A 13,864-nucleotide genomic window follows, 5' to 3' on the forward strand; every position below is an offset into this window, starting at 1 on the left:
TCATGTACCTTCTATACCTAATAGTCAACACTCTTAAGAGTCCTTCTCTGCTAGAAGAGACACTGAAAGCAGCAGCATGTTCACCAGTTTCACAACAGTTCAGGGATGGATGATACCCAGTGTTATTTTCTAGGGTAGAGCTTTTTCAGAGGTTACTAGCTCCTATCGCCAACCAGTGTCAAGCACTCCTGATACCTTTTACCAAGGATAGTGAGACAAGTTCCAGAGAGAAACCCGCGAATGCGCGAGTCCGCGAATCTGGAGAACATAAATACGGGGGGTCCACTGTATGCTTGCCCCAATCCTTGTGTAATGACAAACCCTTCATTTGAATATCAAGAAGGTGGGCTTCCCCATCCTGGGTCAACATCTGTATTAGTGGACTTCTTTGTTTTTTCTTCAAATTGTCAAGAAGTTGTCATTTGTTGCAATCAAGGGATATAGGGCTGACCTTTTGCCAGTTTTTAGCCAGTATGGGTTGGACTTTGGTTGACATTTCATGCCAGTTCTGTAATTAAGAAAAGTCAGTTCCCAGGTCTGTGGCTAAGCAACCTAGCTGACACATGGCTTTAGTGTTGCACAGTTTGGCCAAGCTTCCATGAAACCCTTCTGGATGCATTCCTTTTGGATTTGATGCTTTGGACTGTTTTTTAAATATACCCATAATTATCAATTAAGTTCAGTACATATACATTCTAAAAACAATTTCAAAATAAATACAATCATATCAAAATATACCTACAAATACTTCATGTTAATCTCTTCCAAGTTATTTTTTTTCTTAACTTTGAGAAACAAACTTTAATATACATAATAAACATTGAAGAAGCTAGTATAATAATTTAAATAATTTTAATAAGGAAATAACAACAACAAATTGTTCAAATAACTTCAGTACTATATTATGGATAGACTAACACACTGTCTGTCACAAAGACAGATATTTATTCATCATCTGAGCCAAGCTGCCATAGCGCAAGGTAAAAGCAAGGAAAATATTCCTGAATACTATAGACATAATACCAATACTGTAAATAAAATTGTTGGAAACCGTTGAGTAAATATGATATTCTCAGCTTATCCTATGCATAAAGAGTTTAAAAAAAAATAATACATTTTGCTTTTGCATGTGACAAAATCATATAAAAATTTACCTTATTATCTTTCTTATTTCCGACTTGAAAATTGCATTTTTTTTACATATAAGTTAATTCTCTAGTTTCTGTAAGTTACAATAAATAAAAAACATTAAAGAGTAAATACTTTGTCTTCTTTTCCTTTCCCGTTTGACTACAGAGGAAAGACTGAAGGGCAGGTCTCTAAACTACATTTCTTGTAGAGAAACAGAAGAGATGAAAACCATTTATCATTCTTAGGTAATCTGAGAAAAATTCATCTCTAGAGACATACAAATAGAAAAAATTTGTGGGCAGATTTGAGCGTATTCAGCGTCTTTAGTTTATTCTGTGGTTATGCGCTTTATACTGAATGATGTCTGGAAAGAGTTTAGTAAATATAATAAAATTTTCTATTATAATTACTAAATTCTGTTTCTTACCCCAAAGCTGCATTTTTTATATATTTAGAAAATATATAAAACTTTATCAAACATAATAATTACTACTGAATTCTGTTTCTTACCCCAAAGTTGTATTTTTTACAAACTATATTGATGTTCAGGCAAAGATAAACTTAAGAGCATCAAGTTTAACCAAATATATCCTCCGCATTATTTTTTACAGTATATTTGGATTAAATATTAAAAAATGTATACGATGGACCGCCGCTTAGTCACGGTTCCGGATTCGTGTCTTCACTTATTTGTGGATTTTTCTATGGACGTTTACACACATTATTCACGGAAAATTTGCCTAGTTGCAGTATTTTTCATGGAGAAATATTCATTAATTTGTACTGTACGTATTTTCATATTTTTATTGCTAATTGCATTTTTTGTGATAAAAATATTAAAATACTCAAGTATAAGTATTTTTAGAGTTTTTTTTGGTGTTCGAAGTTTCAAAATAAGCAGTTTTACGCATTTTTAGAGTGGAGTCAAGTATTTGCGGATTTTAGCTATTCGTGGGGGGTTGTGGCACACATCCCCCGTGTCGACTACAATACCGAATTTTGTGCGTTGGCTTTCGAGCATCAGCTTGCAGGGAATGACTGGGAAGCTGGTTTCCTCATTCACTCTCTTCTTTAATCCAGTGCTACTTTTTCACTTGCCAACATGGAACATAAACTTGATATATACATTCATTATTCTCTGAACACGTGCGGTAATATTTATGATATCCTTGCTCTGATTGACAATCAAGAAATTTAACCTATCTATACTGACAAAACACAAAGTTTGTCTTGGTTATTAATGCAGTACAGTATACTGTATCTGTAGTTGTTATAAGTGTGACATAACGCTTTTAAAATGCATATTCTACAGCCTAAAACTTATTTTTTGTATTCCCGAAAGAAGAGAAATTGAGACATCCTATTTACCTTTAGAAGTGTAACATTAAGAAATATTTATATTTTAAACCATTTGTATGTATTGGAAAACAATGTTTGAGGGGCTCCTGGGGAATTGAAACTTTCTTATACTGAATCTGTACATCATTCATGAAATACTTTCCCTCACAGGTTGATTTCCATGAGCCCCTGAAGCAAAACACCATGAAGATGCACAATTGCGCATACTGTCCTTTCAGCACTCAAAACAAGACCAACATGGACAACCATCTGTTAGTGCACACAGGAGAAAAGCCTTTCAGTTGTGAAATATGCGCAGCTCCCTTTTCACGGAAAGACAACCTCAAGACCCACATGAGAATACACACTGGAGAAAAGCCATTTTGCTGTCTCAGATGTCCATATCGATCATCTACAAAACAAAACCTTCAATCTCATATGATGAGAATACATAAAGAAGGATCAGTTTCATATACTAATGAGAATACATTGTGAAGGATCTCGTGTACACCATACAAGAAGTGATTCCTATCTGTTGAGACAATACCATGAAAAGGATATTTATTGTAGTAACTGTACAAGTGCATTAGATTTACTACTCACTTAGTGGTTATTAAAACACTACTTTTATTTTCTGTAACACTGCTGTTCATATGAAGAGAACCTCATTTTTATCTGCTCACTCCAAACCCAAGAATCATATATGACCACCTTCCTTAAATTGGAATCCCAGTCTCAAATGCTTGTACCATTCGATATAAAAAAAATTTTCACTCCACAACCCACCGACTTCCTATTACTCCTTAACAACTCCTCAATCTTTCATTCAACTCTCGTGTCAACATCTTCGCAAAGTTGCTCTTCTAGGGAATAGCTCCAGTGATTTTTAAATTTAGGGTTCTATTTTCTATTTTTCATTTTTTTTTCAATAATCATTTCTTTCTTTGTGAGAATTTTGGCTTGTCTTGAGTTATTGTATGTACTTTAAATTTTTGTGTGGTTTGTATGGGAAGTAACATGACAAATTTTTTTTATCTGAATTTGTTATTCTGTGTGTGTGTATGATTTATTAATATTTTATTTGCTGAGTTTATTTATCAATAAATTTGTAAAGATAGGTCTGTTGATCAGTAGGTACCGTTTAGAGCAAAGATCCTATGGGCAACATAAGATCATCAGTAGATGCCAGTTTTGACTCATCAGCTTCTCGCATTCTCTTCATGGATATTTCTCCTGAACCTCTTGTCAGGGATTAGGTATTTTCTGATGCTGCAGTGTTTCCCCTACCACCTCCTCCTCCTCCTACAGTCTTTAAGTCATGTCAATGAAACCAAAATGTACAAGTCTGGGAATTTCTCCTGGTTAACCCCCGGGACAATATCCTATCTACCTCTGTTGCTCCTGCAGTCGCCTGTCTCTCTGCCTTGTCTCTTAGGTCTACCTTGCTAAAGTTGGCAGACTACTTTTTTTCTGATTGTTTAAAAAAATTGTTTCCTCTGAAGCAGTGAGCTATCAACAGTCAGATTGGCCAATAAATGGCTCTTGGTTAATGAGTTACATGTTGCTGCTTTTCCACGTGATGCTCCATCTGTTGGTTCAAATGTTGGTGTGTTATCTGGTCATGAAGATTTTTGCTAGGCAGAGGAGTACAATAGCCAAGGTTCATCCTGGAGGTTCAAGTGTGATGTCTGATACACACTGAAGGAATTGTCATATCTTTCTGTCCATGTTCACTCCATTTAGATGTCTTGAAAGTAATATAACAAGTATAAGCACTCCATGTTTGTACCAGTTTTCTTTCTTTGGCTTCCATAGTTAGGGCTATGGACACAATATTGAGATAGTCTGAACATCTACGCCTTCCCTTATCAGCTTATCCTATGCATAGAGTTAAAAAAATAATAAATTTTGCTTTTGCAAGTGACAAAATCATATAAAAATTTATTATCTTTCTTATTTCCGACTTGAAAATTGCATCTTTCTTATTTCTGACTTGAAAATTGCATTTTTTTTACATTTAAGTTAATTCTCTAGTTACTGTAAGTTGCAATAAATAAAAAAACATCAAAGAGTAAATACTTTGTTTTCTTTTCCTTTCCTGTTTGACTACAGAGGAAAGACTGAAGGGCAGGTCTCTAAACTACATTTCTTGTAGAGAAACAGAAGAGATGAAAACCATTTATCATTCTTAGGTAATCTGAGAAAAATTCATCTCTAGAGACATACAAATATGATATTATTATGATACAATAAAGTTTGTTCATACTACCTGGCAGATATATATATAGCTGTATTTTCTGAAGTCCGACAGAATTTTAAAAACTTCCGACACACGCAGTGGTCGGCCAGGTGGTTAGTACCCATTCCCGCCGCTGGGAGGCGGGTATCAGGAACCATTCCCATTTTCTATTCATAATTTTTATTTCCACTGTCCCCTGAGGGGAGGTGGGTGGGTACTTGATTATATATATCTGCCAGGTAAGTATGAACAAACTTTATTGTATCATAACAATATCATTTTGTTCATGAAACTTACCTGTCAGATATATATATAGCTGAATCCCACCTTTGGAGGTGGGAAGGGACAGAATAGAAGGATTTTGGGAAACAAATGCATGCAGATGATTTACATCTTGGTTCCACCTGTTAGCATAGCTGGCTTCGTGGTTACTGCCACGTAAGTCTGCTTGTGCTACTAGAGTTGCCAGCGAGGTAGAGACCTATATAGCTGGTGCACTCCAGATGATCTGTCAACAGGGGCGAGACCACGACGTGACTAGACCATATTGACCATACCATGAGGGCTAAGAAGTAAAATAAATATATATATATATATATATCACCACCTGACCAACCTAGCCAAAGTTAAGGTGTTTTAACTAAGGCTTAAGAGTTAAGAAGTCGCCGTTGTCGGCGACTCAACAACTAAATTAAGAGCTCTTCCTAACCATTTTCTACAGGATAGGATGAGTGGTACTTCTTGCCCCCAAGATTGTGTCTGCAGACACGTATGGCCCTAGCGAGCAGCAGATCTCATATGCCATCTTCACATCTCGCAGGGAGTGTGAAGTGAACACAGAGTTGCTTCGCTAAAACATGGTACTCAGGATGTTGCTGAGTGCCATGCTCTGTTGAAATGCTTCCGAGGCCGCGCCCTCACCTCGTGAGCATTCAGATAAAAGATTTCAAATCTTTGTGCAAACACAATGAAGGAGCATTTTTGAAAGAACTCCTTAACACTAAAGCCAGGGTGTTCTTCGATATGGGCAAGTCTGGTCTTTTTCGGAACACTGCAGATTGCCCGAATGACTTCGACTTTCTTGGGTTTTATGTAGATAAAACTTGAGAGACCCGACAGGGCACAGGACTCTCTCTGGCTCCTGCCCACTAACTTGTGCCATCCTTGCTTCCAAGCTCCTGGCCCAAGGACAAAACAGGTTTCCATTCTTAGGCCACAACGGAAGGCTTAGAGAGCACACCGCCTTGTGTTCTCTAAAGCCAAAACTTGTGACGATGGCTTAAAATTTCACTAACCCTCTTTGTCGTATCTAGGGTGGTTAGAAGAAGGCCTTCCTGATCACATGCAAGAAGTTAACAGGTAGGAGAGGTTCGAATGCTTTGACATCAAGAACTTCAGACTACGTCTAAGTTCCATATTGAAAGCTTCGATCTGGACATGCACAGTCAGTCCGTCTGTACTAAAGTCAGGTGACCGACCAGTTGACCAGTCAGACGAATCAAGGACAGCAAGGCTGTACCCTGAAGACCATAAGGCACTATTCTTCGCTGAAGGATGAGTGTCTGGACTGCCTGGGCGATTCAATCTAAGCAAACCTTGGGGGTGTATCAACGCAACCCAACGTCATCAGCGAATCAACTCCTGACTCGAGCTTCTGGTGCCAGGAGAAAGGAGCGAGGAGCAAAAAGGCGATTCAGTCCCGAAGGAAGAATGCCTGACAGTCCAACCTGGTCTCATGTTACACGATCATCGGGGGTGTTATAAACGCAACCGACTTCGTCAACAAGAAACTCAGGGCTACTATATGTCGCCTGATCTCGCACGAGTGCCTGACTCCGAGAAAACAGGTGAGACAAAAAGTAGATGGTGAGCGAGTTTCGAGATTCCACAGAACTCAAAGATCGTGAAGGGCTTTGTTGTTTGACAGACGCAAATCTCTGAGCCCAAAGGCCGTCAACAACATATTTGCATATTCTTTAATAGTTGTGACTGCCAGCTTATCCCATTCTTCAGACGGAAATGGAAGACGGTAATCTTATTCCTGTCAACATCTCGATAGTCTGAACGTAGTCAGACTCAGAGCGGAGAGGTTATAGGTACCTTTCGAGTTAGAGTAGACCGACTCTCGGAAAAGGTCCTTGGAAAGTGATCTAGGAAGTATGTGACCTCTGTGAATCCAGGATCCTGAAGGCCAACATGGGGCGATCAGCGTCATTGTCGCTCCCTGTGACGTCATAAATCCTCTTATTACATTTCCTAAGCGATTGAAAAAGGGGAAAAGAGACTAAACATCCATCCCCGTTCAATATCATAGGATGGCGTTTAATGGTACCGATCCCGGATCGAGAATAAGGGAGCAGAGAAGAAGAAGCCTCTTCGTCCTCAACATATCGAAGAGAAGAATTAAAGGGCGTCCCTGAAGTCTACACAACTCTCAACTTACTTCTAAAGAAAGATTCCACTCGGAAGTGAATAGTTGCTGCCGTCGATCGAGACGATTCGAACGGACTTTTGTAATCCTGTAACGAACCTGTAGAGGATCGTTACATTCTACGCCTGTTGTTATAATAGGCTCTTTCTCGTAAACTCGAGCAGGGACCGAGAGAAGATACTTGTTAAGAAATGAGAGAGCTGTGGAAAATCAGAGTTGATGTGGACCACTGGTTCCAAAAACTCGTTTCGAGGACTGGAGGGACGACCGAATTGCATTTACTTCTTTCAGATTAAGATCCAGGACATCTGAAACTCTATCCAGATGTCCGGCACCTTCTTTCTATCATGACGCACTGAGAGATGTTCAGAATCATTCCTAGACCTTGAATAATATTTCAGTTTCCCGGTAGAAAAAACTGTGGTCTGAATTGCAGTCTATTCGGGGAAACAAACTTCTTCAGGAAGGAAATGGTCCCCAGCAAGCTCATCCATTCCCTCCCCGAGTATGCTTACTTCCCTAATAAGGCTGCACTTTGCCTAAGCAAGAGAGCATATAAAAGTGCAATGTTGCGGTAGACTCGTAGTTCTATACCGTGCGGTAACGAGCACCGAAAGGATTAAGAGATAACTCTGTTGAACATAGTAAGGCAAAACGAATGCAACATTTATTCATTCACGTAAGAAATCCCCACAATCTTAGGCTAAAGTCCGTGATTGTAGGACAGAGATACAGTTAGTCAGTCAATTCCGCAGGAGAGACGTAACCGCCAGCACAGAGATACGGTTAGTCAGTCAATCCCGCAGGAGAGAGAGACGTAACCTACAGCGCATGACAGCGCACGATCTGTTACTGGCTCGGTCGGTTGGACAGTCAGACACAGCAGCAGCCAGCAGCTTACGAACGTCGTCTCTTAACTTTATATCTGGGTTGCCAGCTACCCTATTCTACGAAGAAATAGGTCCGCTATTTTTTGAGCAGAAAGACTCTCAAGCTGGTATATTTAAGCGAAACAGAAAACGCTAAATATATAGATGCGTTTGTGTCGTCAGAACACTACCATACAACGGTAAAAGATAAATCGGAAACTCCTGGAAGGCTGCAGGGAGTAACGATTAAATGTCCTTAAAATAAACAATAGACCTCTCGGTTGCCATCCGAAGAGGTAACTACAGCAAGCGTATATGACTTGAACCAACCAGAAGTAAAATAACGCAAGGCAAAATATGAAATTATATCACAATAAAGTTTGTTCATACTTACCTGGCAGACATATATATAGCTGAATTCGGAAATACAGCTACATACATATCCGCACGGCAAGTTTCATGAACAAAACTTAAGAGAATCGAAGCAGTCAGCTCAAGATCTTATGTTATTGGACATGAACGTTCATTGACGTAGTCTACAAGTCTATTTCTTGTACGAGTCTGCGAATGACGAATGAGAGCTCTTCCGAATCTTGTCAATAAGAGCTTATTCGCTTACGCAATATCAAGTTAATGAGATGTTTGTCAATGAGAACTAACCCATTTACGGGACAAAGAGAGATTTTGTCAATGAGGGGATACCCACTTACTTGACAAAACGATAGTATATTGTCAATGGGGGAAGTCACTGAATTGACAAAACGTAATCCAGGAAGTCGAGCATTTAATTTTCCGATTCCCGTCTCAAACGAGGAAGGGGCAAGAATCCTGTTAAGAGACTGGGCTTACGGCAGGTAGAACGACGATGTTCAATTCGGCAGCGTAGTCCCGACTAGAAACTAGCAAAATCTATCATCTGAAAAACCCTTTCAGATGGGCTAAAAAGCTTGCAAAATTATCCTGGGAAGAGGAAGAAAATCTCCAACCAGCTTCCTCTCCCGTATCACAACTAATGCCTGCTAAAGCTTAAATTTATTGGCAGTATGACAAAGGAAGTCCTGTCTTGCGCTTTCCTGAAGAGCGTCCTTTTGATGAGTGCCTTTGCAAGAATCCTACTGAACGTTACCGAGAGTCCTGACGTGCAGGACATCGAACCTTTATAACCCGTAACTGCCTTATCGCAAAGTCTTGACTGCGGTAGTGGCAACTTAAATTTATTGGCAGAATAGCCAAGCTTGCGTAGAGCAAACGAGATCTTCCCTTGAGCTTTCCTTAACTCCATCCACCTATGCGAAAAGCAATATTAATTGACAGAGACCTCTTGAATTCACGAAACCCGATGTCTTGCTGGATTTCGAAGAAGAAGTTGTCTGTTCACTTTAAGCTTCCTCCGAAGCACTGCCTACTTCACATTCTTTGCAGGTGAGGTAGAAGGTATCACCGAAGGTAGAGGTAAAAATTCTTTAGGCCCAATTCTGAAACAAGAGCTTGAAGAGTTCAACAGAAACGTTCAGCCAGGCGACACACCTGGCGTGCGCTGGTGCACGCTCGGCGTCCACTGGCGCGCGCTCGGCGTCCACTGGCGCGCGCTTGGCGTGCACCCGCGCGCCTGTCTTGGGGCCCCTCCCGCTCTCAAAAGCTTCCTGCTACTATGACTTCTTTTACGTATTTCTCGGTGGAAAGACGGACACGAGTTCAGGCGACGTTCGCCTTCTTACTTCTCACTGAAACGCATAACGAGAGAGAGAGAGGACGTGAAGCGTCCTCTTCTATAAAGCTTCTATTTAGAGGGCGCGAGTCCTTCCGAAAGCTCCAACCCCTCCACGGGGAGGACGCTTCGGCGGACGAGAAGCAATCTTTCAGGATTCGTGCACGCGCACGCACTTTGGCAGTCTGGGGATTTTCATCAGAAACTGCCGAAGGCACGCCAGATCGGTGGGGTTCCTTGTAACCCTCCTTAGGCTTTCGACATGCTCCCTCCCCGGGTCCTGGGAGTGAAGCAGAGGTCCCGGCCTAGAGGCGAAACGAGGCCGATCTGACGCACCCTCCACTACACAAGGGGTATCACTGCACTTCTGCACTTCACTTTTACTCTCTAAAGCAAGCACTTTCGATTCTAAGTTACGAATCGAAAGAGTATCAGAGAAAGGGCAATTCCTCTACAGACACTGCTTAGGGCCCGAAGGCAACAATGCAGGGTTAGGAGTAACAATTACAGAAGTAGCACTTCACAGCAATGAAGGAGAGCGAGCACCTCTCGTAGACATATTCATAGCCCGTAGGCCATACTACAGGGTTAGGCAAAATAAAGTCTACAGGAAGGTTAGCAGGTTCCCTACCCTGACTTTTGTTACTGATTAATTGCGTACATACGAATCATACGTCTTCCTTACGGAATTAGACATGTTTACTGATTATTGCGTACATACGAATCATACGTCTTCCTTACGGAATAGACAAAGTCTCACACTCCTTACATGACAAATCTCAACAAAGAAGCAAGACCCATACCCCTCGTGCATACCAAGTGCGGATCTACCGAAGCTTTCGGTAGCCACACCCTATCTTTGCAGACAACCCCGTCTGAAACTAGCCTAACTAGATTCAGATATTTTATGCAAAAATGAATCAAATTCAAATCAATTTAAGATAGCGTATGCCTAGCCACAAATCCCACAAATCCAAGTAAATAAATCAAAAGACAATTAGGATACTTAGCGGCAATGAAGTTTCCAAAATCCTAAGACGGAGGTACTGAAAACAGGTGTTTTCAGCACCGGCGACAGAAAAATTATGAATAGAAAATGGGAATGGTTCCTGATACCCGCCTCCCAGCGGCGGAATGGGTACTAACCACCTGGCCGACCACTGCGTGTGTCGGAAGTTTTTAAAATTCTGTCGGACTTCAGAAAATACAGCTATATATATATCTGACAGGTAAGTTTCATGAACAAAAGAAAAAATTTGGTGGGCATATTTGAGCATCTTCAGCATCTAATTTATTCTGTGGTTATGTGCTTTTTAAAGCCCTACAAAAACACCCCAGTAAATTTTATAATAAAGCTAAATTGACCAATAAACAATGAAATACTACAACAATTTGGACCATTCAATACCTAACTTAATACGTACAGACAGTCCCCGGGTTACGACTTGGGTTTCGTTCTTGAGACGCACTGTAAGCCGAAAATTGTCGTAAGCTGGAACATCGTAAAAAATCCTAAGAAAACCTTTCTTTTAATGCTTTGGGTGCGTTGAAAACTATGTAAACTACATTCTTATTGCATTTTTCATAAAAAAAAACTTCAAATATTGATTATTTTGCATTTTTGGAGTCATATTTCATCCGCCAGATGAGTGTTGTAGGCGTCGTAACCCTGGAAATAATGTCTGATGAATATAATTGAGAAGCGCCTTAACCTCGGAACGTCGTAACCCGGGGGCTTCCTGTACTAGTACTAATATGTACGTACCTGTACATAAAGTGTATTAGTGTACATGGTATACAAGAAATACTGTACGTACATATGTATATATGTAGTAAAATGTGGAACCTTACCTTTCAAGTGAGGCCATCTCCAAAAGTGGCGACAGAGGAGGAGGACAAACGGCAGAAAACTTCTTATAGTACGTACACTTCAACTTTACGAAACACATTAAGAAAACTGTAACACTTGACTTTACAATAAACTTAAAATTAATTTTTTTATTTTTTTTATTTTTACATTTTTTTTACTGTTTTATACTTTACGTTTTTTTTTTTTTTTTATTTCAATTTCTTCACCACTTTCAACTTTCTGTTTTGTTGTATCAATTGGATCTTTTTTCTTACTCCTGCTAGTAAAGGCCTCTTTAAAAAATAACTATCCAAGGAAGGTTGCTTCTGCCTGCTTTTCAAAATGCTCCTGAAACGACTCAGGCAAACGTCATCGAACTGCGCAAGCATACGACCTATGTAAGCCTTTTCAGGGTGTCTCTTTTCTACAAATGATTGCACCTTATGAAAAGCAGCTAGAGCATCCTTAATTTCTGCCGTTGTCATAGGGTCGTCGTCCTCCTCCTCGCCGCTGCAAGAGAACTCTTCTTGAATGACGTCATGTTGCATGGCCTCCAACTCCTTCAGGTCATCCGTCGTAAGCTCCTCTTGGTGCTCCTCGAGAAGGTCATTGATGTCGTCCTCGTCGACGACCAGCCCCATGGACTTGCCGAGTGCAACGATCTTGTCAAGATCTGGTTGCGTAACAGTTTCAGGATCGTCAACTGTTCCGGAATCTGCAGCACCAGCTTCGCCCACATCGAATCCCTCGAAGTCTCGGGCGGATACAGCATCAGGCCAGACTTTCCTCCACGAAGAATTCAAGGTTCGCCTCAAAACCTCCTGCCAAGCTTGGTCAATGAGTCGGATGCGTATCACAACATCAAAATGCTCCTTACAAAATTCACGCGAGGTGAGGTTTGTGGTATCGGTGATGTCGAAACATCTCTTGAAAAGATGTTTCGTATACAGCTTCTTGAAGTTCGATATCACTTGCTGGTCCATGGGCTGGAGGAAAGGGGTGGTGTTAGGCGGAAGATAAAGAACCTTGATAAACAAATACTCGGCTAGGATATCTTCCTTGAGGCCAGGAGGGTGAGCAGGGGCATTGTCCAACAACAACAGACATTTCAGAGGTAGACTCTTCTCTTCCAAGAATTTCTTCACTGTCGGGCCGAAACACAGATTTACCCACTCCGTGAACAAAAGTCTCATTACCAGGCTTTCGCATTAGCCCTCCACATCACCGGAAGCTGCTTCTTTAGCACTTTGTGGGCCTCGAAGGCTAGAGGAGTCTCCGAATGATAGACAAGTAGGGGCTTCACCTTGCAATCCCCACTGGCATTCGAACAAAGTGCGAGCGTAAGCCTGTCTTTCATAGGATGTCCGATGAGGCATTTTTTTCCAAAAAAGGCCAGTCTCATCACAGTTGAAGACTTGCTGAGAACTGTAGCCTTCCTTGATTGTCATCTCGTCGAACGTCTTAACAAAGGCTTCGGCCGCTTTCATGTCCGAGCTGGCCGCCTCCCCATGCCGCACCACCGAATGGACGCCAGTCCGTTTACAGAATTTTTCGAACCACCCATGAGAAGCCTTGAACTCTGGGGTTGGGCGTCGATGTCCCTTCTCCTCCGTCGTCTTCGGCCTGGGCAATCAAATCGTCGAAAATAGCGCTGGCCTTGTGGGAGATTGCCGTATCGGTTATCGTATCGCCGGTGATTTCTTTGTCTTTTATCCAGACAAGAAGCAGCCATTCCATCTCGTCCTGCACATGGCTCCTCTTGCTAGGCAAAATAGTCACGCCCTTGGAAGGTGTAGATGCTTTGATGGCATCCTTCTGCTTAAGGATGGTGCCTATTGTCAACGGATTTCGGCCATACTCCTTGGCGATCCCACTCAATCGCATGCCAGCTTCATACTTTTTTATTATCTCCATTTTTTGTCTCCAAAGAAAGCATCCTCTTCTTTCCTACTTCAACTTTCTTGGGACCCATGACTACGTATATACTGTACGTAATTAAGTTATGTAGTACGTATATGTATGTAGTAAAGTTCTCACACAACACGATAAAGTAGTACTACAACGAAATCACTAACGAATTTATGTTAATAAACGAAATCGTATAGAACGAAAGAATTCCATGTGCTTATGATACCGATGATGCTGCCGAGTGGCCGAAAAAGCACGCCGCTACGTAGATGCATGATGGGATCATGGGAGAGATGCTGACCAATAGGAGAGCAGGATCTTATGGCATTGACTAGCATCAGGAACCAATGGGAGAGCAGGAGGATGGTGGCGAGTCTACTAAGTTGGTGGC

The 13,864-nt window shown here is 41.1% G+C and overlaps 1 protein-coding gene across 10 annotated transcripts in view; it reads left to right on the top strand.

The window, feature by feature from the left end:
• Positions 1–13,864, top strand: part of LOC135205744 (zinc finger and BTB domain-containing protein 17-like) — a 292,065-nt gene that overhangs the window by 210,866 nt on the left and 67,335 nt on the right. Inside the window, exon 6 of one of the 10 annotated variants that reach the window (XM_064236850.1) lies at positions 2,641–4,391. The exons of the other annotated variants lie outside the window; for them this stretch is intronic. Within the exon in view, the coding sequence (XP_064092920.1) occupies positions 2,641–2,964 (324 nt within the window). The 3' untranslated portion in view covers positions 2,965–4,391. Of the gene's footprint in view, positions 1–2,640; positions 4,392–13,864 lie in introns of those variants that run through there. 10 annotated transcript variants of the gene reach the window in all.

Source organism: Macrobrachium nipponense, chromosome 24 (assembly GCF_015104395.2).
Source record: "Macrobrachium nipponense isolate FS-2020 chromosome 24, ASM1510439v2, whole genome shotgun sequence".
Lineage (NCBI taxonomy): Eukaryota > Metazoa > Arthropoda > Malacostraca > Decapoda > Palaemonidae > Macrobrachium > Macrobrachium nipponense.